This window comes from Cotesia glomerata, linkage group LG5 (assembly GCF_020080835.1).
Source record: "Cotesia glomerata isolate CgM1 linkage group LG5, MPM_Cglom_v2.3, whole genome shotgun sequence".
In the NCBI taxonomy this organism is placed as follows: Eukaryota; Metazoa; Arthropoda; class Insecta; order Hymenoptera; family Braconidae; genus Cotesia; species Cotesia glomerata.
Window position 1 is genome coordinate 25,500,253 of NC_058162.1, and position 26,761 is coordinate 25,527,013.

The 26,761-nt window shown below is 26.8% G+C and overlaps 3 protein-coding genes across 4 annotated transcripts in view; 2 read left to right on the plus strand and 1 right to left on the minus strand.

Annotated features, from left to right (window-relative positions):
* The window catches only part of LOC123266314, a 126,127-nt gene that overhangs the window by 78,482 nt on the left and 20,884 nt on the right, over nucleotides 1-26,761 (minus strand). The gene's annotated exons all lie outside the window — the stretch shown is intronic.
* Nucleotides 1,360-25,756, plus strand: LOC123266312. Of its 2 annotated transcripts, XM_044730503.1 has the most exons (11): nucleotides 1,360-1,557; nucleotides 5,184-5,515; nucleotides 5,881-6,020; nucleotides 6,390-6,505; nucleotides 9,489-9,581; nucleotides 13,934-14,100; nucleotides 15,665-15,856; nucleotides 16,042-16,197; nucleotides 18,682-18,849; nucleotides 22,803-23,070; nucleotides 24,762-25,756. In XM_044730503.1, exons 3-11 carry the CDS (start codon nucleotides 6,005-6,007, stop codon nucleotides 25,704-25,706), a joined length of 2,121 nt encoding a protein of 706 aa, XP_044586438.1. In that variant the 5' UTR covers nucleotides 1,360-1,557; nucleotides 5,184-5,515; nucleotides 5,881-6,004; the 3' UTR covers nucleotides 25,707-25,756. The 2 variants fall into 2 exon arrangements, with proteins under 2 accessions (XP_044586438.1, XP_044586437.1); XM_044730502.1 differs by lacking the exon at nucleotides 1,360-1,557 and having other exon boundaries at nucleotides 5,045-5,515.
* On the plus strand, nucleotides 2,782-4,078 carry LOC123266316 (trichohyalin-like). The gene has a single exon (XM_044730515.1). It carries the CDS (start codon nucleotides 2,811-2,813, stop codon nucleotides 3,990-3,992), a length of 1,182 nt encoding a protein of 393 aa, XP_044586450.1. The 5' UTR covers nucleotides 2,782-2,810; the 3' UTR covers nucleotides 3,993-4,078.

The window sequence follows — 26,761 nt, forward strand, 5'->3', positions numbered from 1 at the left end:
TTTTTCTTCTCAAGTTTTCCTTTCTTTAAATTATAAGTTATAAAATATATAAATGTAGAGATGTTTTTTGATAGGAATAACAAATCATGTGTTATGATAACAAAGTCTAGATCATAAGTTATAAAAAAACAGTTTTGGTACAGCAGAATCTCTTAGTTCAACAAAATATTTTAGTTTAATGAATAAATCGATTTATTTAAATAACATTTTGTTCAACATAAACCAGTCAGTTGGTATAACAAATGTCGTTGTTGAAATAGCTAAATTATTTTCGACAGTTAACTAATAATTTTGTTAGCTAAATTTTCTCAAAAATATTTTTCCAAGACAGTAACTAGATTTTCGCGCTCGAAGTTGAATTTTTAGCTTCAAGAGCTACTAACTTTGCTAAAGAAAAGTTTTTGAGCGTTTTGAACTTTATTATAACAGAAAGTTCCAGGGCTAGCCTTTAGAGTCAACCACATCCAGGATTTTTAAATTTTTACAATAATAAACAAAATTGTAAATTATAACTTTAATGACAGTTTTGGAGAAAAGCTTCTCAGAATTTTACAACTATTTTTGGCAACAAAATCACTTTGTTTTGCCAACAAAATCACTTTGTTACAGCAACAAAATCACTTTGTTACAGCAACAAAATTATTTTGTTACTCCAACAGAATGACCAGAGTAACGCTAGCTAAATTATTTTGTAGTCCTAAAAAAATCAAACTTGATTAATGATTGTTAAGGGAACTAATGAATTTGTTGCTATAAGTATACTCAATTATTACTCCAACATATTTTTCAAATATCCTGTTTTTTGTTATTTTAGCAAAATTATTACGCGTCCAAGACAATTATTTTCTTCAAAATGTTATTCTAGGTTCAAGATTTTTTTCTTTAATCAAGTTAACTTTTTATTAAGTGTTTAAATCATTTAGTTCATTTTTTGTTGCATAAAAATTTTAATTAATCGACTTTGCCGTTTCAATCTAATTTCTAATACTAAATTTATGACTTACTTTTGTCGGCTCCGTGTTGCTCTTTAACTTAGTATCTGAAGTTTAGGACGAAAATATTTTAGTGAAATAAAAAAATATTTACTATAATAAAAATATCCCGTTTCTCATAATAATAATGACAATAATAATGATGATACATAATAATATAAATGTCGAAAGTGGTGGTAAAGTAATGGTAGGTCGGCTGTCGGGACTGGTGGGACTATATATATTGTATACTGTAGAATATACATTAATGTAAAAGTAAGTGGGCAAGAGAATACTGAGGGCAAATTGAAGGAGGGGATAGGTCCCAATAAATTAAACTCTGTAGTAACCACCGGCGGGCACTTTACTGCTGGGTAGCGGTGTCCCAGCAAAACCGGCATTAGTTAGGACTCTGAAGGCCTTTAGACTGTTTCGTTCTTGCTATCCAGATTTTCATTTTACTCAAACTCGTGTCGATATTTTTATTTGTGTTGCTAAATACTAATAATACAATTTACATCATATTAAGTTTTTTTTTTAGTGTACTGTTAATTGATTTTAATTTTTTTTAATATTTTTAATTAAGGTAGGCTTGAAATTATTTTATGTAATACAAATATTTATTGTTGTATTATTATAAAAAATATTTATAGATTAAATTGTTAATCTATATTATTAAAAGAATGAGCAAAATTTTGTGGAAAGTGTATTAATATAATAAAATGGGTTTTTATGGTTAAATTTGGTATCGTTGGAAAAGTCTTGACCTGGAGTTGTGCTTTTTCATGGTTTCATATTATTTTCACCAATTGTCAATTTATAGTGATTATTTAGGCTGCATTATAAAATTATCTCTAGATACATAATTAAGAAATTACCTTGTATCTAGTAAACTATTGACATTTTTATAGATATAAGCTCATTTTGATATTACACTCTTCAAGACCTTTCATTTGAGTACCCACATCAATTTTTCATATATTTTATATATTTATATATCTCACAAATACCATATATATAAAATGCCATGTGGGTATTCAAATAAAAGGTCTCGATGAGTGTAACATCGAAATGAGTTTATATCTTAAAAAATGTCAATAATTAAGAAATTACCTTGTATCTAGTAAACTATTGACATTTTTAAAGATATAAGCTCATTTTGATATTACACTCTTCAAGACCTTTCATTTGAGTACCCACATCAATTTTTCATATATTTTATATATTTATATATTTCATAAATACCATGTATATAAAATATATAAAAAATGCCATGTGGGTACTTAAATGGAAGGTCTCGATGAGTGTAACATCAAAATGAGTTTATATTTTGAAAAATGTCAATAATTAAGAAATGACCTTGTATTTCGTGAACTATTGACAATTTTAAAGATATAAGCTCATCCCAGTGTTACACTTATTAAGACCTTTCATTTGAGTACCCACATGCATTTTTGATATATTTTTCATATATACATATATATAATATATATTAATATATAAAATATATGAAAAATTGATGTGGGTACTCAAATGAAAGCTCTTGATGAGTGTAACATCAGGATGAGCTTATATCTTTAAAATATAGATTATATATATGTATATATGAAAAATATACCAAAAATACATGTGGGTACTCAAATGAAAGCTCTTGATGAGTGTAACATCGGGATGAGCTTATATATTTGAAAAAGTCAATAATTAAAAAAGTACAGTGCAATTTAACAAAAAGTGAAAAAAAAATTTTATTAAAAATTTAAAAAGTGTAAAAATTATAATTAAAAATAAAAGTGAATAAAAATTTAAAATTTTTAAAAAGTGAACTTAAAAAACATAAAAATGTCAAATTTAAATAAAAACTATCTCCAAAAAAAATTCAACGACAACATATACAAAGAATCAATAACCACACTGACAAATTCAAGTGACGAAATAATAAAACTCGAGAGACAATTCCGCAATGCGTACATGTTAAAATCATTAGAGGCGCAAATGGCTGAGAAAGAGGCAAATAAAATTGCCCAATCAGTGCAAGATAAATTACAAATAGATTTAATTGCTTACGAGAATAGAAAAGCGATTGAGAATGATCTTAAGAAAGCGAGCCAGATTAAAAAAGATCGTCAAGAGTGCGTTGAATATTTGCGCAAACAAATTCTCCTTAGAGAAGAAATGGCCTTGGCTGAAGAAGAACGCTTGAAGGAGGAGCGAAGAAAATTGGAAGACGCTGATGAGGAAGTCGAGAGGATGGAGGAGGTTCAGAAGAGGGAAAAGCGGGAGTTTTTGGCGCGAAAATTTAAATATGAGAAGCAAATTAGGGAAGAAATTCGGGAAATTTTGGAGGTTAAGCAGCAGGAAGAGGAAGCGGAGGCGCGGGAAAGAGATCGAATTTATCAGGAGAATCTTAATTTGAGGGTCAAAGAGTGGAAGGAGGTTTTGGAAGATAAAAAGAATGCACGCGAAGAAATGATCCGTAAAGTTTGCGAGCTTCTAGAGGGAAGAATTATTGATAAAAGCCAGGAATTGAAGAGGGAAGAAATTATTTGCGAATTAATGGCTGAAGATATTAAGCGGGAGTTGATTGTTAAGGAGTATGAAGATTTATTGCTAAAGAGGGAGAAGAAAGCTAAGCTTAGCAAGGATCTCAAGGCTCAGGTTCTTCTAAATGTCCAGCTAGAAGACCAAGCGATTAAAAGAGAGACTCTGCTCGCGGAGCAGGTTATCAAGAGAGTTATGGAAGAGGATTATCTGGCGAGACTCACTGATCAAGCACGAAAGCGTAAACAGCGACAGTATAAAGAAGATTTAGAGAAGTTTATTGAGGACGCAAGGAGAATACGAAGAGAAATTGTGATAAGGGCTCAAGAAGAATTTGAATCAGCGGTGAGGGTTCAGAGGGAATTGAGTCAGAAGAAAATTGAGGATCATCATAGGAGATTGATTGACCGGCATGCTCTTAATGTTGCCGCTTATCTCAGAAATGGAATTTTGGGCAGGGAGATTAGGGAATATATGAATTAAATTGATATTTATTGTGAAATAATACCGGATAGTTTGTTTTTATTTGGAAAAGTTTGTTGTTCTTATAAGTGAATTAATTTTAATTTTGGTTTAGATGGACATTTGTTTTTTTAATAATTATAAGTGATTAATTTTGAGATTAGAAATTTTTTTTTAAATAAAATAGATTTTATGGTAAAATTTTGATGTTAGAATATTTTTTTAGTTTGTTAAAATTAATAGAGATGAAGAGATTTATTATACCGTTTTTGGACACTTGAAACAATTGTTGTTTTGGATCAAATTTAATAAAATGAAAGAAGAAATACACAATTTTGTTAATTTTTTTTTTATTTACTCATTAGAGTATTGAAATAATTTAAATGCTTTTTCTTAATATGAAAATAAGAGAAGAAATCAATAAAAATTTTTGGTAATAATTAAGCAACTTTTTTTTATTTATCGAATCAAAATCTAAAAGTATCAAGTGTCTAAAAATTGTATATCTAACTCTACACTTAAAAAAAAGTATTTTTCCTTCTAGTAAATTTATTTCTTCCGTAAAGAAACTAGTATTCTTGTGGGAAAAATAGCAAAGTTTAATCCCCACAGCAATACCTATTTTTACTGCAGCAAAACTTGCTTTCACTGTCAGCAAAATACCAAAATTAAAACAAAGTAAACTTAACCTCACTTAATTCACTCGAATATATCTTCGAACAATTACGGCCTATTTTATTTTTTAATTAATAAACTATAAACAATTGCAGATATTTATTGATAAATATTAACCAACACTTTGATAACTGTGTAAAGACATATTTTTTTAACGTTTAACAATTTGTAAACATACAGCTGCTTTTTGCATAACAATTACCAACACAAGGTCAAAATTAGGAAATTTATGGCGCCATCATTACTTTTGGTATGCTATAATATGGGATATCAGTCCCAGGATTAAAGTTGGTAGTGCTTTGGGGATTATACCAATTTTTACAGTACCAATACGTATTTTCACTGTAAAAATACTCGCTCAATACTTTGTTTTCTAGGAAGAAAAAGAATTTCTTTTTTAGTGACTTTTAACCCTTTAAAAAAATTAGAATGTTATCATAAAAATACGCAGATGTTTGCTTAAAAATTCAGTGTCATTAATAACAAAATAAAGTCGTCAATAGAAGTACAAAAGTGTGAAACTAAAATAATTTTCAGATAATTAAAAACCGAAAGTGGAAATTAAACGGTGAATTAGACACGATGGGATGGATACGGTTATGAGGGGCTTACTCAACTTGTACGGTAAATGTTGAGGACCTGATTTATGGATAAATTTACTGACATGACGTATCAGTGGGGTGTATTATCGTGATCAAAACGACCGGCACAGCCGACTGACAGCAGATGTGAGCATTGTCGCTTCAGTGACTCGATCCCTTATGGCCAGTGTTGATAAATAAGCCTATACTACATCTACATACATACATATAAGTGTTATATCATTATATTATACCAGCAGACTGACATACGGATCTCGATTACTTCAGGTAAAAATTTTGTGCATATGCTATCGTTTATTATTATTTTCTCCTTTCTTCTTTCTTTTCTCCATCCGGTAATTTAGCGATAGTTTGTTTGTTCAGCTTATATCCTTTATATACAAGCCAACTTTTTGTTTGATTTTTAAATTAACTTCAATTTTTATTATAATTTAGAGCTTGAATTTTTTCTAAAATTTTTTGATAAATTTAATTAAAATTATCAAATAAGATATTTTACTAAAAGATTTTTGTTTGAATTTGATTGTTAATTTTTAGAAAAAAAAAAAACATTAATTACATATTAATTTATCAAAACAATTTTGTTTATAATAGAAAAATCGATAATGATTATTTTTATTATTCTCATACAGTAAAAAGAAAAAAATAAAAGAATTTATCAGCATGCAGTAATTATGATGAAGGGATTATTATTGTTTGAAATATTGATGTTACAACCGGTCAATAGTTATCACTATCATCAAAGATCAATCCGGAATGGGTAGACGATCAGGTGATAAATTATTTGCATGTTATATTTTTATATATTTATTTATAAGTTTCTGCAATTTTTATTTATTGTAGCAATTTATTTTTATTTTATTATTATTATTATTATTATTATTATTATTATTATTTATCAATTTATAATTACAAGTAAGAAGAAATTAGTTATAATGATAATAATAATGATGACAAAAAATTTTTTGGAAAAATTAATAATAACAAAATAATTATAATGATAAATTTTCAAAAATTAATGATAATAATAATAATAATAATTAAGCATTATTGTTGTTATTATTTTTTTAATGTAATTTATACTATAAACTGTTTATTTATATCGATTGATTTATAGTATTAATTTAAAAATAAAATGCAGGCGCGTGGTCCAGAGGATCTAATAAAAAAAGTGTCTTATTTTACACGACTGACTGCGGAGGTGAAGACGAGAATGACGATATCGCGCTAAGTCTACAGCAGCGTTCAGCTTCACTGGTAATTTATTTGTCTTATTATAAATAAATCTACCGATAAAAATTTAACGCCCAAGTGATAAAAATTTAAATACTAAAAACATTTAAACATATACTCCTACTATTATGCTTATTTAGAGAAAGATATTTCGCATCTCATGCACATAGGAGTTTCCTTGGCTTTCAATTTATGATTAATGATTCTCAAGATCATATACTACGAGAAAATAATAAATGACTTTTAGAAGTAACGCTTAGAAGTTTTAAAATGAAAAATTTTACTCACATATGTTTCTATGATCTTTAAAAATTAAAAATAAAACTTTTTTTAAATAATGTAAAAGCCTCAATTATTGACACTACTAGAGACAAAGTTATGATTTGATTTTTTTTAAGCAATCAAATATCAATATCGTTGAATTTTGTTTGTGGTAATGTCTCAAGTAATGATTTTAATAATCAATTTCTTTTTTTATAATCATAATCACTGATATTTACTAATTAATTTTAAATAATTAAATAGATTATCCGGATACACCAATTATTGACAGGTTAAAAAACTGATTGATCTAATTATTGACATACCTTCACCCCAATTATTGACACCTATACTAAGCATGCCTACAATCATCTGCTTATTCTTATTTATCCAAACTTATTATTAAGTAATCAATTTTATTAAAGTTTATTAATAATAGTTTCCATAAATTAATTACTTTTAAAAATATAAAAATTTATTTAAAAATAATTTATTTAATCAGAAGAGTTCAAACTCTTACAGTTAATTTTTTAGATTAAAGTCAAACAAAGGCGTGATAGCGCTGTCGAATGGCTGTCAATATGAGATTCAACTTAAAAATTATCAACTAGTTATTGACACCCATTATTTAAATATTATAAAGCATACAATTAATTTCGATTATTAAATTTTATAAATTTTTCATATATTGTTAATTAAAAAAAAAAAAAAAAAAAAGATGATATTATTAGATGAAGAAATGAATTTAAACTTGATGAATTTAAACTTTCATGAATTTAAGGCATTTAAAAAAAATGCTTTTCTAATCAAGGTTGTTAAGAAAATAAACGTTCGTAAGCTGGTTTAGTGAACTGGTGGTAACTTTATTTTTTTTTTTTTAATAATTAATATTTAATATTTTGAACTGACAGAAATTTTTTTCAATTTTTTAATTAATTAGAATTTAATAAAAATTTATATAATAGTTATTCTTATTGCAGATGATTAAATGTATTTAAAAATAATTTAGGGTGTCAATATTCAGTCCCCTGTCAATAATTGGGGCTTTTACCTTATTAAGGAATCAATTTTATTAATAATAATTTCCATAAATGATTAATTACTTTTAAAAATATAAAAATTTATTTAAAAATAATTTATTAAATCAGAAGAGTTCAAACTCTTACAGTTAATTTTTTAGATTAAAGTCAAACAAAGGCGTGATAGCGCTGTCGAATGGCTGTCAATATGAGATTCAACTTAAAAATTATCAACTAGTTATTGTCACCCATTATTGCACGACTCATGATGCGAAGCATCAGAGAGTGCTTTACGATCGAAAAATTTTTTTCGCCTCATTTTAGCAACTATTTTTAGTATTATAGCCTTGTTAGTTCACGGAATCAAGATATTTTGCATACTATTGTCGAGATAATTTAATGGAGATTAATTCCGTACTTTCTAAAAATTGATTTACTGCAATAGAAACGGAAAAAAACATCAAAATAGGTCAAAAAATTTTCCTGTCCGTCATGTATGAAACCCCGGAAACACTGTAACTTGTGAAAAAATCAATTATTTGAGTTAAATTTTTTTTTTAAATTCTAATCGACGATTGTAGGTCACTGAATGCGAATGGTTAATTAATTCAGTGTCGTTTAATTACAATTAATAAAAAACGAAAACTACAAGACTGTATATCTATATATATCCATGTAAAATTAACATGGATGGTGATATATCTCTATCTATAGATATTATGTACATTTTATTCCACCAGGGGCGCTTGTGCAGTATCTTCCTACTACAGCTGTTTTTTCGGCAATTAATTTTGAACGACTTAAGTTTTTTTTTTTTTTTTTTTATTTTTCATAATTAAATGAGCATTATGAGTCGTGCACTTTTGGATTTTCCAAACTTTTTAAATATTATAAAGCATACAATTAATTTAGATTATTCAATTTTATAAATTTTTCATATATTGTTAATTAAAAAAAAAAAAAAGATGATATTATTAGATGAAGAAATGAATTTAAACTCGGCATTTAAAAAAAAGGCTTTTCTAATCAAAGTTGTTAAGAAAATAAACGTTCGTAAGCTGGTTTGATGATCTGGTGGTAACTTTATTTTTTTTTTAATAATTAATATTTAATATTTTGAACTGACAGTAATTTTTTTCAATTTTTTAATTAATTAGAATTTAGTAAAAATTTATATGATAGTTATTCATCTTACAGATGATTAAATGTATTTAAAAATAATTTAGGGTGTCAATATTTAGTCCCCTGTCAATAATCGGGGCTTTTACCTTATATTTTTTTTAATTTTTTATTTAAAATACTAAATTTAACCAAATAATTATTAAATAATAAACCGTTATTACTTACCATTTATTTATTTAATAATTTTCTTTCTTCACCCATACATCACCTTATATATACATAATAGGGCTTTGTTTCCGCTGATACAATCCCACGTGTATCGTACCCAGGAAACACGGGCGAGTTACCGCGTTAATCTCCACGCGCCGTTGAGTACTAAAAATATTCCATCTATCTATGTTTCTTCTTTAATTTCTTCATATTAAATTACCTCCACTTACAAAGTCGTCCTAAGAATCTTCCCTCGATTACGCGGACTCTAAAAATCCCATTAAAATAATCGAGGATATAAATTGCAACATGTTGCAGAGAAAATATTTTTTGTCTACATCTCCAAATTACAGCCATAACTAATAATAATACTTACTTACTATTTTTAACTGCAGACGGCGCTGCATAGCGTGGAGCCAGCTGTTTCGTCGCAGCAATTTCTGCTACAGGAGCCTAGAATGGCGCAATTGGAGACTTTGGAGGCTAAGGTAACACGCAACTTAAGTTAGTTAAGAATTACCCGCATTATGTATGAAATATAAACACTTGTATATATATTATCTAACGAGTAATTTTGTGGGAAAAAAAATTATAATGCAAGATTGTGTGTAATTTATGACGCGAAGAGCTGGAGTGAGATCAGCGCATATATTATAGGTTAGATGCTAAAGCAATGGCGGCAGAAATAGCAAGAGGGGGTGTGATATTTTTTGTTTTGTTCAGCTTCTTTAAATTGGCAATGAGAGGTGAGAATAAAGGTGATTTATGTGGTTATTCATGGAGATATAATGTATTATATCGAAACCGCGAAAGTATTATATTATGCAGCTTGTCTGCTATGATCTCTATAAGAAGGCCGGTTTTGGTTAAGAAATTAGTGATCCAATGGCGTATTCATAGAATTTATTTCTTTTTTTTTTTTTAATTTCAATTTATTGAAAACTTTTATAGAGTTTATGTTTGATATTTAGATTTTATTACTTAAAAAAATTTTATAAATAAAGTTTTTAGGGTTGTAAATATTAAATAATAAAATTTGGAGGTTTAAAATGACTAAAATTAGAGAAATTCATGGTTTATGTCTTTGGAACGTGATTTTACATCTGCGCATGCGCTAGAACGGTTCCAGCGCATGCGCGCAGACTCTCGTGAATTTAAAACCGCGAAATATTTAAATATAGACTATTTTATTTATTTTTGACTCTTGATTTGTCAAAATCGTTAATAAAAAAAATTTTCAATTGAAAGAAAATGTATAAAGATTGTAATACGATCAAATTTGAAGGTAAAAAATTACAATTTTTTTAATAGGTAGTAAATTAAAAGATTTTTCACTGTAAGTATTTATATATTGTATATAATATCGAAAATAACAAATTTTTTGGGCTATATTTTGAAAAAATAGAAAGTTGGTATTTTTAGAATCTGAATTCAGATCTGCGCATACGCTGAACGGTTAATACGCTGGAACGGTTCCAGCGCATGCGCGCAGAGTCTCAGCAATTTTATACCGCGAAATATTCAAAAATAGACTATTTTATTTATTTTTGACTATTGATTTGTAAAAATTTTTTCTCACCTTCGGGCGGAAAGCGTCAATTTTCCTCCCGCTGCGCTAAACGAAAATGCTGCTTTCCGCCTCCGTCGAGGAGAAAAATAGTATACACACCACGAGAAGTAAATAATAAAGCCTCAGATCACATGTTTATTGACCTCGGCTTCGCCTCGGGCAACAATTACATGTGATCTGAGACATTTCTTATTTTACTGCCCTAGATGTGTAATATACTATTAATTATTACTACAAAAAATTGTTAATTGGAAGAAAATATATAAAGATTGTAAGAGTATGATAAAAAATTACAATTTTTTTGTAGATAGTAAACTAAAAGAGTTTTTTCCGTTGGTATTTATATATTGTAATTAATACTAAAAGTAACAAATTTTTTTGGATCTGCGCATGCGCTAGAACGGTTCCAGCGCATGCATGCCAATTTTATACAATTTCAAACCGCGTAATATTTAAAATTATACTATTTTATCTGCTTTTGACTGTTGATTTGTAAAAAAATTAAATTATTACCACAGAAAATTGTTAATTGAAAGAAAATATATATTAAAATTGTAATACGATAAAATTTGGCGGTAAAAAATTACAATTTTTTAACTAGACAGTAAATTAAAAGAATTTTAACTGTTGCTGTTTAAAAATTGTAAATACAAAATTTTTTCTGACAAATTTAAAAAAATCGAAGGTTTACGTCTTTAGAACCTGATTTTAGATTCGCGCATGCGCGAGAACGGTTCCAGCGCATGCGCGCCAATCTTACGCAATATAAAACTATAAACCTTATAAATATTAACAGTTTTACCGATTTTTAATTGTTTTGGCGTAAAAAAATCTCAATTTCTCATGACTAAAATTAATATTTAAAATTTAAAAAAAAACTAAAGAATTATCGATTGAAATTTCTAAACTTTCTCTGTAAATTCAATCTGCTCCAGCAAAATTTCCAAGAAACGCGTCCAACAAAGCCAACGTTATTAAAGATTAACATATTAGTTTTCAATTTCCTTTATGCGAAAACAATTGCCGAGCTGATGTAATATAACGCGAGTATAATGCACTGCCTATATTGCATATTATACACATATATTGTATATTGTATCCAAGATAAATTGAATAGCTTCTCAGGCCATAAACCCAGACTACATACGCCCTTGCAAGTTCTATATCCACTATTATTCAGAAACCGCCTGTATGCGATACGAAGATCCGAGATCTCCCAAACAAGATTACACCTTGGATTCCGTACAACAAAGTCACTGACCTTTTTACCTGCGCTCATTTCCGAAACCGTTGAATGTGAAACCATATTAATGTTTTTACATTCGAAATTTCTCACCTTTTATCTCGTCTTCTTTCTTCCGTTTTTTTGTTAATTTAAGCCCGACATTCGAAACATTAAAAATCCCTTTGAAGTCTATAAGTATTCAAAAAGTATCTTTCTGATCTCGCTGTAAAATAATCCCCTGATTTAAATACTGTTTACAGACATCCAGTGTACTCTTTAGTTTCAGTTTGTATTTATATAGTTTATACTGCTCATATCCTTTCCTTTGTCTCAAAGTCTAAAATTACACTCGGTACTTTGTGGAGGTAACACCTAGTATTAAAGCCATGTGATATATGTTATGTTCCGCAGCCTGTGGACAGTTTGTAAACTTTTCTCACATCTTTGTCTATTTTAATATTCAGATTTTGTTAAAATAATTTATATTATTATGTATCGTCATTGTTATTGTCATTATTATTATGTGAAACGGGATATTTTTACTGTAGTAAATATTTTTTTATTTCACTAAAATATTTTCGTCCTAAACTTCAGATACTAAGTTAAAGAACAACATGGAGCCGACAAAAGTAAGTCATGAATTTAGTATTAGAAATTAGATTGAAACGGCAAAGTCGATTAATTAAAATTTTTATGCAAAAAAAAATGAACCAAATGATTTACACACGTAATAAAAAGTTAACTTGATTAAAGAAAAAAATCTTGAACCTAGAATAACATTTTGAAGAAAATAATTGTCTTGGACGCGTAATAATTTTGTTAAAATAACGAAAAACCGGATATTTGAAAAATCCGTTGGAGTAATAATTGAGTATACTTATAGCAACAAATTCATTAGTTCACTTAACAATCATTTGTCAAGTTTGATTTTTTTAGGATAACAAAATAATTTAGCTTGCGTTACTCTGGTCATTCTGTTGGAGTAACAAAATAATTTTGTTGCTGTAACAAAGAGATTTTGTTGGCATAACAAAGTGATTTTGTTGCCAAAAAAAGTTGTAAAATTCTGAGAAGCTTTTCTCCAAAACTGTCATTAAAGTTATAATTTACAATTTTGTTTATTATTGTAACAATTTAAAAATCCTGGATGTGGTTGACTCTAAAGGCTAGCCCTGGAACTTTCTATTGTATTAAAGTTCAAAATGCTCAAAAACTTTTCTTTAGCAAAGTTAGTAGCTCTTGAAGCTAAAAATTCAACTTCGAGCGCGAAAATCTAGTTACTGTCTTGGAAAAATATTTTTGAGAAAATTTAGCTAACAAAATTATTAGCTAACTGTCGAAAATAATTTAGCTATTTCAACAACGACATTTGTTACACCAACTGACTGGTTTATGTTGAACAAAATGTTATTTAAATAAATCGATTTATTCATTAAACTAAAATATTTTGTTGAACTAAGAGATTCTGCTGTACCAAAACTGTTTTTTTATAACTTATGATCTAGACTTTGTTATCATAACACATGATTTGTTATTCCTATCAAAAAACATCTCTACATTTATATATTTTATAACTTATAATTTAAAGAAAGGAAAACTTGAGAAGAAAAATTTTGTATAATTAATTTTATTTGCCTAAAGTTTGACAGGAATAATTAGAATGATTTAATCATTTTTGTGTCTTAAGTTTTTAGGTAACAAAAAATTAATGCACTAATAAATTTTCAGCGGAAAAAATTCAAAGGTCAGAGAAGAAACAGATTTTTTTGCATCTGCAATAAATTGTCGCAAATTGCCGGCGACAAAAAGATTTATCGTGAGAGTATGACGCATTAAATTTTCTAGAATCTTAAAATGAAAATGCCTGAAATTATTTTTCGTTGAAAATTCAAATTGGAATTTTATAATTTTTACGGGAATATTTTATTTATATTGAAATTTTATTTTATAAGTATCATCAAGTTTATAATAATAACGTGACTAATAGAAAATGCAAAATTTTTTGCCGATCAAAGAACAAAAATTTATAAAAAATAAACTTTCAGATGGCGAGCATCGAAGTTTCCCTGTCCACCACAACACCCAGGAGGAAAAAGGGTGGAAGTCTTACCGGTGCAATAACCTTGTCTGCCGGTCACAAGAACAGAGATTACTATAAAGAGGTCGACGCTCTTAGGGTTGCCCTTCGGGACAAGGAAAACGTTATTCAAACGTATGTACTTATGCTGCAATTGAATACAATTGTTGTAATGACCCTTTCTTGCAAGAAATAAACTCTACGGGGAATTCAAAAAAGATTCTGCACGCCCCCACAAAAAAAAACATAAAATGCAATAAGGTAAAAGCTCCAACTATTGACAGGGGTCTAAATATTGACACTCTAAATTATTTCTAAATATATTTAATCTTCGTAATAAGAATAACTATCATATAAATTTTTATTAAATTCTAATTAATTAAAAAATTGAAAAAAATTACTGTCAGTTCAAAATATTAAATATTAATTATTAAAAAAAAAATAAAGTTACCACCAGTTCATCAAACCAGCTTACCAACGTTTATTTTCTTAACAATTTTGATCAGAAAAGCATTTTTTTAAATGCCGAGTTTAAATTCATTTCTTCATCTAATAATATCATCTTTTTTTTTTTTTAATTAACAATATATGAAAAATTTATAAAATTGAATAATCGAAATTAATTGTATGCTTTATAATATTTAAATAATGGGTGTCAATAACTAGTTGATAATTTTTAAGTTGAATCTCATATTGACAGCCATTCGACAGCGCTATCACGCCTTTGTTTGACTTTAATCTAAAAAATTAACTGTAAGAGTTTGAACTCTTCTGATTAAATAAATTATTTTTAAATAAATTTTTATATTTTTAAAAGTAATTAATCATTTATGGAAATTATTATTAATAAACTTTAATAAAATTGATTACTTAATAATAAGTTTGAATAAATAAGAATAAGCAGATGAATGTAGGCATGCTTAGTATAGGTGTCAATAATTGGGGTGAAGGTATGTCAATAATTAGATCAATCAGTTTTTTAACCTGTCAATAGTTGGTGTATCCGGATAATCTATTTAATTATTTAAAATTAATTAGTAAAAATCAGTGATTATGATTTTATAAAAATAAATTGATTAGTAAAAAGATTACTTGAGACATTACCACAAACAAAATTCAACGATATTGATATTTGATTGCTAGAAAAAAGTCAAATTCTTAACTTTGTCTCTAATAGTGTTAATAATTGAGGCTTTTACCTTATTTAATAATTAATTTAAACAATTTTTTCTTTTATTTAATTGCGCATAATCTTTGAAAAAAATCCTTTTCTTAAGAAGAAATTTTAAGACTAATTTTTTTGTTTAAAAAATTTTTCTAAATAAATTTATAAAACAAAAATTTCTTACTAAAAATGAATTTTATTAGTTGAAATTTATAAAATATAAAAATAAACTTTTATTTTTTCTTTTATCTTTAAAATAAAAAAAAAAAATCCTTCTTAAATCTTAATTTTATTCTCTAATTATTGGGCTTTTACCTTATATACTTCATAAATTTTTAAAAATGTATCTGAATTTTTTTGATAGAGTTGTTACTTGAAAAGATTAAGAGTTACTTCACAAAATCAACTCGGATTATTTTTTTAGCCGTTTTATAAACTATCCACTTAGTAAATTAAATTAATTACATGGTAGTTAATATTCTTATGGTTATTTTTATTATTATAGTGGCTAATAAAAGTAAAATAAAATTTCAGTCTCAAGAGCCAACTGTGTAATAATCTAAGTAATCGGCTAGCTTTAAGAAATGGAGTAATTCAAAGTCCGCTTAATGAAACCGATAGAAAAGCCACTGAAGAGCGAGTTCATAAGCTGGAACGAGAGGCCGATAATAAACGGCTGGCCATTAAAAATCTTAAGCTTGCTTTAGAGAGGCTAGACATTACCGAGTAAGTTTACTTTTCGTTTATTACTTTATTATGTTAAAACTTTTTTATGGTTGTTTTTTAAAGAATTCAAGGCTAACAAATCTTCTATTCTTTGTAATAAACTTGAAACTTTGCCATTAAACCGTGCACAGAATTTTGTGGAATGAAAAATAATTTAAGAAGAAATAATAAATTGTTCTTTTTAGCAACATTGACACAAGGATTCAACAAGCGGAATTAGAATATCGATTAGGCCGGGAAGAATTGGAGCTACTCTCGGTGATGGAAGAAATGAGAGCACTGCAAGCGGCATTGGAGTTTGCAGAAACTCAAGAGAAACAAAAAAATGACTCTATTTTTAGGTAATTATGCCATTGATCATCGATTATCTATTAAATGGTACATTATCCTCGGTACTAATTATTAACTATCACAATCGTATCATAAGAGAATTATACTTACGAAGATATTATTCACTGATTACATAAGATATAATAGGCTTTCTGTGATAATTATATTTATCGGTGTAAATATAGTTTTCTATATTCGACCGAGATTAACTTAAAGAGATTAATATAATTATAGACTTATTTTTGTTATTGTAAAGTTGGAATAATTCTGCTTTTATTTGCTTATTCTTATTACTTATTAACAATGCTGTTAAAAGTTATAAGTGAGTATGAGAAGGAGGTTATATATATACAGAACAATAAGAATTTTATTTATTTCTTTTGTAAAATAAAGAAGAAATGTTGAAAAATTGGAAAGATTATGAATTGCACGACACGCGCTTATACAAGTAATTTTTCTTCCTAGAAAACAAAGTATTGAGCGAGTATTTTTACAGTAAATATACGTATTGGTACTGTAAAAATTGGTATAATCCCCAAAGCACTACCAACTTTAATCCTGGGACTGATATCCCATATTATAGCATACCAAAAGTAATGATGGCGCCATAAATTTCCTAATTTTGACCTTGTGTTGGTAATTGTTATGCAAAAAGCAGCTGTTTGTTTACAAATTGTTAAACGTTAAAAAAATATTTCTTTACACAGTTATCAAAGTGTTGGTTAATATTTATCAATAAATATCTGCAATTGTTTATAGTTTATTAATTAAAAAATAAAATAGGCCGTAATTGTTCGAAGATATATTCGAGTGAATTAAGTGAGGTTAAGTTTACTTTGTTTTAATTTTGGTATTTTGCTAACAGTGAAAGCAAGTTTTGCTGCAGTAAAAATAGGTATTGCTGTGGGGATTAAACTTTGCTATTTTTCCCACAAGAATACTAGTTTCTTTACGGAAGAAATAAATTTACTAGAAGGAAAAATACTTTTTTTCAGTGTAGGGTTAGATATACAATTTTTAAACACTTGGTACTTTTAGATTTTGATTCGATAAATAAAGAAAAAGTTGCTTAAATATTACCAAAAATTTTTATTGATTTCTTCTCTTATTTTCATATTAAGAAAAAGCATTTAAATTATTTCAATACTCTATTGAGTAAATAAAAAAAAAATTAACAAAATTGTGTATTTCTTCTTTCATTTTATTAAATTTGATCCAAAACAACAATTGTTTCAAGTATCCAAAAACGGTATAATAAATCTCTTGATCTCTATTAATTTTACCAAACTAAAAAAATATTCTAACATCAAAATTCATCATAAAATCTATTTTATTAAAAAAAAAATTTCTAATCTCAAAATTAATCACTTAAAATTATTAAAAATACAATTGTCCATCTAAACCAAAATTAAAATTAATTCACTTATAAGAACAATATTAATTCCGTTTACAAATCCAGAACATCATTTCTAATATTCTTCCCTCCACTCCTTAATCTCTCGAGCCAATAACAAAATTAGTAAGACATATATTCACTACACTGATAGAAGGATTTTTTTATAGTTAAAAATATTTGTTAATATTTAACAAATGATTTATTAGAGACCACTTTTTAGTCCTTAACAAATATTTCTTAGTATTTAAAAAGATTTATTAATATTTAATAAATGAATATCAGATTTATTAAATACAAACAAATCATTTTAAATACTAAGAAATATTTGTTAGAAATATAATATTAAAAAGTGGTCTCTAATAAATGATTTGTTATATATCAACCAATATTGCACGACTCATGATGCGAAGCATCAGAGAGTACTTTACGATCGAAAAATTTTTTTCGCCTCATTTTGGCGGCTATTTTTATTATTATAGCCTTGTTAGTTCACGGAATCAAGATATTTTGCATACTATTGTCGAGATAATTTAATGGAGATTAATTCCGTACTTTCTAAAAATTGATTTACTGCAATAGAAACGGAAAAAAACACCAAAATAGGTCAAAAAATTTTCCTGTCCGTCCTGTGTGAAACCCGGAAACACTGTAACTTGCGAAAAAATCCATTATTTGAGTTAAATTTTTTTTTTTTTTAATTCTAATCGACGATTGTAGGTCACTGAATGCGAATGATTAATTAATTCAGTGTCGTTTAATTGCAATTAATAAAAAACAAAAACTACAAGACTGTATATCTATATATATCCATGTAAAATTAACATGGATGGTGATATATCTATATCTATAGATATTATGTACATTTTATTCCACCAGGGGCGCTTGTGCAGTACCTTCCTACTACAGCTGTTTTTTCGGCAATTAATTTTGAACGACTTAAGTTTTTTTTTTTTTTTTTTTTATATTTCATAATTAAATGAGCATTATGAGTCGTGCACTTTTGGATTTTCCAAAATTTTTTTAACTATAAACAAATTCTACTATCAGTGTAGGAAGAAAAATAAATCTTTCACTTACTTCCAACTTTTTCTAATTTCAGCTGCATAAACGAAGCCCGGGGAACAAAGTCAATGAATTTGTCAGTGTTTGCCATTGAAGTGAGCGCTGATCCCAAAAGCCCAAGATTTGGAGCAGGTCCACGAGACAATGCTCCTGGATTGTATGTCGATTGGGCTGTCGAGGACTCTGGTCTCCAGAAAGAAGATAGGTAAACTGCCAATTAACCACGTTTTACTTTTATCGATCTTCTTCATACAGTTTCAACTTTATATAACGAGCTTCTAAGCATACAAAAATATATTTTTGAAGAATTTCATCATCTTAATTTAAATAGAAAAAATTTTGAACTGAGAAATTTCTTCATTCAAATAAATTTTACTTAATTAAAAAATTTCTTCTCTTGATTCAAGACAAATTCTTCAAAATAATTTTTTTGGCTCTAAACTTTTTCTTTTTATTCATACAAATTTTTTTTACTACAAAAAATACTGAAATTTAAATAATAAAAAATAGAAGTAATTATATTTGAAGTTAACTTTCCATTTAAAACAATAAGACGTTTGTTTTCAGTGCTTAACAATAATAATAAAAATATTCATTAGCATCAATTATAAGAATTAACACTACATTAACGGTACAATTAGCGTTTACGTTTAAAAACAAAGAGAACAATCATTCCCACTGATGTTTTTAATATCTCCGTAAAAATATTAACAAAGCCGGAAGTTTACTGTAAGCTCATAAATTATGCTAAAGTCACTTGTCAGTTTTGAATTTATGACAGAATAATGGATAATAATGAGAAGAAATCTTTTTTACGATTTACCGTTATAGTCGGTTAATTATTATTAATGATTTGGTTATGACTGTCATGAATAATGAATTATTTTCGTTAGCGGGTTAATAATTAAAAAATTTGCATACATTTTTAACGGACGCGTTGTTAGGTATTAAAGCATTTATATTGTTTTATTTTATCGGAAAATAGTATAAATGTATCTGTGTATGTATAGATGACACACGAATAATTTGAAACGCGTGGGAAGCTACCTTTGCATGTTCGAATGCTCAAAATGACGCATGCAGGTATCTATTTTTATTGTATAATTCGTCGAGGGAAATTTTGTTGTTTTCAGTATTTTTAGACACGTTATAATCAATGCAAATTAAATTGTTTTATTTTTGGGAAGGATTTTTGCAGTTATTAAAGAGAATAATGTTTATTTTAAAATAATACCGGATAGTTTGTTTTTATTTGGAAAGTTTGTTCTAGATTTGTAAACGGAATTAATATTGTTTTTGTAAGTGAATTAATTTAAGTTTTGGTTTAGATGGACCTTTGTTTTTTTAATAATTTTTAGTGATTAATTTTGAGATTAGAAATTTTTTTTAAATAAAATAGATTTTATGGTGAAATTTTGATGTTAGAATATTTTTTTAGTTTGGTAAAATTAATAGAGATGAAGAGATTTATTTTACTGTTTTTGGACACTTGAAACAATTGAAGTTGTTTTGGATCAAATATAATAAAATGAAAGAAGTAATACACAATTTTGTTAATTTTTTTGTCTATTTACTTATTAGAGTATTAAAATAATTTAAATGCTTTTTCTTAATATGAAAACAAGAGAAGAAATCAATAAAAATTTTTGGTAATTTTTAAGCAACTTTTTTTTATTTATCGAATCAAAATTTTAAAGTACCAAGTGTCTAAAAATTGTTTATCTAACCCTAGAACTGATGTTGTGGATTTGAAAAGGGAATTAATATTGTTCTTATAAGTGAATTAATTTTAATTTTGGTGTAGATGGACATTTGTTTTTTTAATAATTTTTAGTGATTAATTTTGAGATTAGAAATTTTTTTTAAATAAAATAGATTTTATGGTAAAATTTTGATGTTAGAATATTTTTTTAGTTTGGTAAAATTAATAGAGATGAAGAGATTTATTTTACTGTTTTTGGACACTTGAAACAATTGTTGTTTTTGATCAAATTTAATAAAATGAAAGAAGAAATACACTATTTTGTTAGTTTTTTTTTCTACTTACTCATTAGAGTATTGAAATAATTTAAATGCTTTTTCTTAATATGAAAATAAGAGAAGAAATCAGTAAAAATTTTTGGTAATATTCAAGCAACTTTTTCTTTATTTATCGAATCAAAATCTAAAAGTACCAAGTGTCTAAAAAACTGTTTATCTAACCCTAGAAATGAAGTTCTGATTTTGGAAATGGAATTAATATTGTTCTTATAAGTAAATCAATTTAAGTTTTGGTTTTAGATGGACATTTGTTTTTTTAATAATTATAAGTGATTAATTTTGAGATTAGAAATTTTTTTTTAAATAAAATATATTTTATGATGAAATTTTGATGTTAGAATATTTGTTTAGTTTGGTAAAATTAATAGAGATGAAGAGATTTATTTTACTGTTTTTGGACACTTGAAAAAATTGTTGTTTTGGATCAAATTTAATAAAATGAAAGAAGAAATACACAATTTTGTTAATTTTTTTTTATTTACTCATTAGAGTATTGAAATAATTTAAATGCTTTTTCTTAATATGAAAATAAGAGAAGAAATCAGTAAAAATTTTTGGTAATATTCAAGCAACTTTTTCTTTATTTATCGAATCAAAATCTAAAAGTACCAAGTGTCTAAAAATTGTTTATCTAACCCTAGCAATGAAGTTCTGATTTTGGAAACGGAATTAATATTGATCTTATAAGTAAATCAATTTAAGTTTTGGTTTAGATGGACATTTGTTTTTTTAATAATTTTTAGTGATTAGTTTTGAGATTAGAAATTTTTTTTTAAATAAAATAGATTTTATGATGAAATTTTGATGTTAGAATATTTTTTTAGTTTGGTAAAATTAATAGAGATGAAGAGATTTATTTTACTGTTTTTGGACACTTGAAACAATTGTTGTTTTTGATCAAATTTAATAAAATGAAAGAAGAAATACACTATTTTGTTAGTTTTTTTTTCTACTTACTCATTAGAGTATTGAAATAATTTAAATGCTTTTTCTTAATATGAAAATAAGAGAAGAAATCAATAAAAATTTTTGGTAATATTCAAGCAACTTTTTCTTTATTTATCGAATCAAAATCTAAAAGTACCAAGTGTCTAAAAATTGTATATCTAACCCTACACTGAAAAAAAGTATTTTTCCTTCTAGTAAATTTATTTCTTCCGTAAAGAAACTAGTATTCTTGTGGGAAAAATAGCAAAGTTTAATCCCCACAGCAATACTTATTTTTACTGCAGCAAAACTTGCTTTCACTGTCAGTAAAATACCAAAATTAAAACAAAGTAAACTTAACCTCACTTAATTCACTCGAATATATCTTCGAACAATTACGGCCTATTTTATTTTTTAATTAATAAACTATAAAAAATTGCAGATATTTATTGATAAATATTAACCAACACTTTGATAACTGTGTAAAGACATATTTTTTTAATGTTTAACAATTTGTAAACAAACAGCTGCTTTTTGCATAACAATCACCAACACAAGGTCAAAATTAGGAAATTTATGGCGTCATCATTACTTTTGGTATGCTATAATAGGGGTATCAGTCCCAGGATTAAAGTTGGTAGTGCTTTGGGGATTATAACAATTTTTACAGTACCAATACGTATTTTTACTGTAAAACTCCTCTCTCAATACTTTGTTTTCTGGGAAGAAATAATTTTTTGTATTTGCGCGGAACGCGCAAATAATAATCTTTCCAATTTTTCTACCTTTCTTCTTTCTATTACATAAGAAATGAATAAAATTCTTATTATTCTATTTATATAACCTCCATTTCATACTTACTTATAACTTTTAACAGCATTGTTAATAAGTAATAAGAATAAGTAAATAAAAGCAGAATTATTCCAACTTCACAGACAGCTTACAATATTTACTACCTTTCAATATTTAATCCCTAAAGTTTACAACTTAAATTTAATACACTTTCCGGAACTTTATGAACCTTTGTAACCTCAAAGTTTACAAACTTCGCTTTTAACTTAACAGAACAAGAAACTAAAATAAATAGTTTCTCTCGTATAATATGTAGTATATATTTTCATCACGAGTATTAAACTTAATTGAATTAAATAAAATTTATGACTGTATTAATATTTATATTTAATGTAACAGATTATTGGAAGTTAACGGAAAGCTGGTGGTGACTGCATCAGCTGCAGATTTGTCAAGATTACTGGCAGTCACTCCCGAAGCGGCACATATAGTCGTTCTGAGAAAAACTAATGACTCATTAGCGGCATTACGAGCCCTCAGATCGGAAAATCTCCGTCTTAATCATCGCATTAGTTATCTGGAAGAGCAAGTACGTGATTTGCTATCATCCCCTGTAAGGAAAGTCTCCCCTGTTGTCGATTCAACGGCTCATCGACCAGACGTTCAAGTAAGTTGATTTTGATTGGTCGGAAGTTATAAGTCAAAGGTCTAATGGCTATTTTAGATGAAGAAATTGTCGCCGGAAGAATAATGCAGGAAGAAATCAAAATTTAGTCCAAAAATTCAAGAATCAGTTAAAAAATTTCAAGTTGTTTTTTTTAATGATAAAAATAGCTTTAAAATTTTGATATTTGATTTAAAAAAAAATTTTGATCACTACGTGAAAATTTACTAAGGTAAAAGCCCCAATTATTGACAGGGGTTTAAATATTGAACCCCTAAACTATTTTTAAATATATTTAATCATCTGTAATAAGATTAACTATGATAAATTTTTATTAAATTCTTATTAATTAAAAAATTGAAAAAAATTACTGTCAGTTCAAAATATTAAATATTAATTATTAAAAGAAAAATAAAATTACCATAAGTTCATCAAACCAGCTTACCAACGTTTATTTTCTGAACAACTTTGATTAGAAAAGCATTTTTTTAAATGCCGAGTTTAATTTATTTCTTTATCTAATAATATCATATTTTTTCTTTTTTTAATTAACAATATATGAAAAATTTATAAAATTGAATAATCGAAATTGATTATATGCTTTATAATATTTAAATAATGGGTGTCATTAACTAGTTGATAATTTTCAAGTTGAATCTCATATTGACAGCCATTCGCAGCGCTATTACGCCTTTTTTTCACTTTAATCTAAAAAATTAACTGTAAGAGTTTGAACTCTTCTGATTAAATAAATTATTTTCAAATAAATTTTTATATTTTTAAAAATAATTAATCATTTATGGAAATTATTATTAATAAACTTTAATAAAATTGATTACTTAATAAGGTAAAAGCCCCAATTATTGACGGGGGTTTAAATATTGAACCCCTAAATTATTTTTAAATATATTTAATCATCTGTAATAAGAATAACTATCATATAAATTTTTATTAAATTCTAATTAATTAAAAAATTGAAAAAAATTACTGTCAGTTCAAAATATTAAATATTAATTATTAAAAGAAAAATAAAATTACCATAAGTTCATCAAACCAGCTTACCAACGTTTATTTTCTGAACAACTTTGATTAGAAAAGCATTTTTTTAAATGCCGAGTTTTTAACCTGCCAATAATCGGTGTATCCGGATAATCTATTTAATTATTTAAAATTAATTAGTAAATATCATTATCATTTTAAAAAAAGAAATTGATTAGTAAAAACATTATTTGAGACATTACCACAAACAAAAATCAACGAGATTGATATTTGATTAAAAAAAAAATCAAATTATAACTTTGTCTCTGTGTCAATAATTGGGGCTTTTACCTTATTTAATAATTAATTCAAAAAAAATTATTTTCTTAAGAAATTTTTTTTAATTTTACGACTATTTTTTTTTGTTTAAAAAATTCTTTTTAATTAATTTCTTATTAAAAATGAATTTTATTTTTTTCGAGATTCAATTTTATAAACTTTTGTTCTTTTATCTTTAAAATAAAAAAAATATCCTTTTTAAATCTTAATTTCATTCTCTTTTATCTAAAGAAATTTTGAACTTTCCAAAAGTATATTTTAAAATTACCTTAGAAAAAAATTCCAAATTTCCCTAAAAAATAAAAATAAAATTTTGCAATTTTTTCTCCTTATAAATAAATAACTAAAAACTTTTTTTTTGCATTAAATATGTTCAGGTCTTCCAAAAAGGCCCACAGATGTCACTGATAACAGGGAAGAAAACAATGCAGAGTTTATCACCGTCCTTAAAATTAAATAGTCCAGAAACTCGTGAGCAAAGTTTGCCGTCTTACCCCACAAAATCGACCCGAAGCGATGGAAATTTGCGCACGCGAAGACATTCAACAGATTTGCTATCATCTTCATCGCCGAACTTCAACAAATTGCAGTCGGATTTAAACTACAAGCTGATGTCGAGTAAAAACCAGCGTAAGAGCTCAGACCGAGAAGCAAAATTGAGCTCGCGAGTATCTTCAGCAGCGGAAGCTCTGGATTATTACCCGGATAATGATCAGTATCATCAGAGGCGGAAAAGCAGCACAAGTTTAGCTTGCTATCAATTAGGATTAACCTCCTCGGCAATTGAATTTGATTCAGAGCCAATCTACTACCGGGAGTGCGGAAACAACCGCGGTAATGAAGACACGCAATCAACTTGCTCGAGTTATTTAATTACGGAAAACCCCGGCGGTATGGAGGAGCATAATAAGAGACCTCCATTGACAGTGATGCCAATTGGAGTCCCTAAGAAACCTCTCAGACTCTCATTACACCGCGCTACAAGTCTTCAATCTGTCGAGAGTGCACCGCCCACGCTTTCGACAGCTGCAGCTTCTGCTGCTAGGAAGTCCCTTAAAAGGAACTATCACGATGACGCGGGAAATGGCCTGCTGGAAAATCATCACAAGAACAGACTCGAGATTTTTAATGCTGATAGGAAGAATTATTATGATACTGATTGTTACTCGCAAACTTCTTCCGCTTCTACTTCTCAGCTTCATGTTCTGAAAACTGCTAATTCAAGGACTGAATTAACGGGGAAGAACAATCAGTGGACTCCTCCTAAGTCCAGGAGGTCCAGGTCGCATTTTTCTTCCCTTACTATGAATAAGTGGTGTTGATTTTTTATACCAAATTAGTTTTTTTAGGTTTATTTATAAGATTTTTTTTATTGTACATTTTTTTATTTCTTTTTTATAATAATAAAAGTTTGAAATTTAAATTGGAATTATTTTTAATAATTAATTATTGCAAGAAAAATTTTTTAAATTATAAATACTTTTTTTTATTATTTTTTAGACTTGGTTTGTTTTTAAAAAAAATTTTTTTTAATTTTCCTGAAAATTAAGCTTATTAATTAAAGAAAATTTATAATTCCTTTATTAATAAGAAAAATAATAATAAAATAATTTATAATTTATAATAATAAAAAATAATTTATCATTTTGAAAATAAAAAATTTCTAATTAAATTTTTTTAAATTAAAAATACAATTAAAAGTTTTAAGAATTTTCTTGATATCTAGTTTAATTTAAATTAAATTATTTATAAAAATATAAATTAAAATTATAATTTTAAATTATTTTTTAGATTTAGTTTAATTAAAAAAAAAATTTTTTAACTGTTTTCTTATTGAGGGGGTGTAACGACAATAAATTATTAATAATATTAATTAAAATTTAAAAAAATTAATTAATTAATTGATAAATAAACAAATTATTCAATTTATTAATTAATTTATTAATCAATAAATTAATAAAAATTGTAACGCAATAGAATATTATAGTTCAGTGTCTACCGCTAGGGTACGCACGGTAGCGCTTCGCGCTCGCATGTAGAGCAAGGATTCTTGGTTTTATAACCTGAATTTTGAAGCAATCAATTTATTTTTGCACGCCTCATAGCGCGAAGCGCGTGAAGTTGTGCTTTATACTCGACTCGTCAAGGTCAAGTAATTTTGTGATCTTTAAATGCCTCTATCACAACCATATTACACTTATACATTAATATAAAGATGTACACCGAAAAAACACTTAAATTAAACCATCTTTTACTTTCTAAAATCATTTCATGTTGCTATTTTGAAAAAAAAAAAAAACGTTTTGAAAAAAATTTCACGTGGACGTCCGGATGTCACCCCATTTTGGATGTACCAACGATTACTCCCGAACAAATT

Excerpts from the sequence above, each read along its gene's own strand:
- LOC123266316 (XM_044730515.1), top strand. The coding sequence starts at position 2,811 with ATGTCAAATTTAAATAAAAACTATCTCCAAAAAAAATTCAACGACAAC.
- LOC123266312 (XM_044730503.1), top strand. Across the intron at positions 6,506-9,488 it reads AGCAGCGTTCAGCTTCACTG|ACGGCGCTGCATAGCGTGGA; the intron begins GTAATTTATTTG and ends TTTTAACTGCAG. Across the intron at positions 14,101-15,664 it reads AAGGAAAACGTTATTCAAAC|TCTCAAGAGCCAACTGTGTA; the intron begins GTATGTACTTAT and ends ATAAAATTTCAG.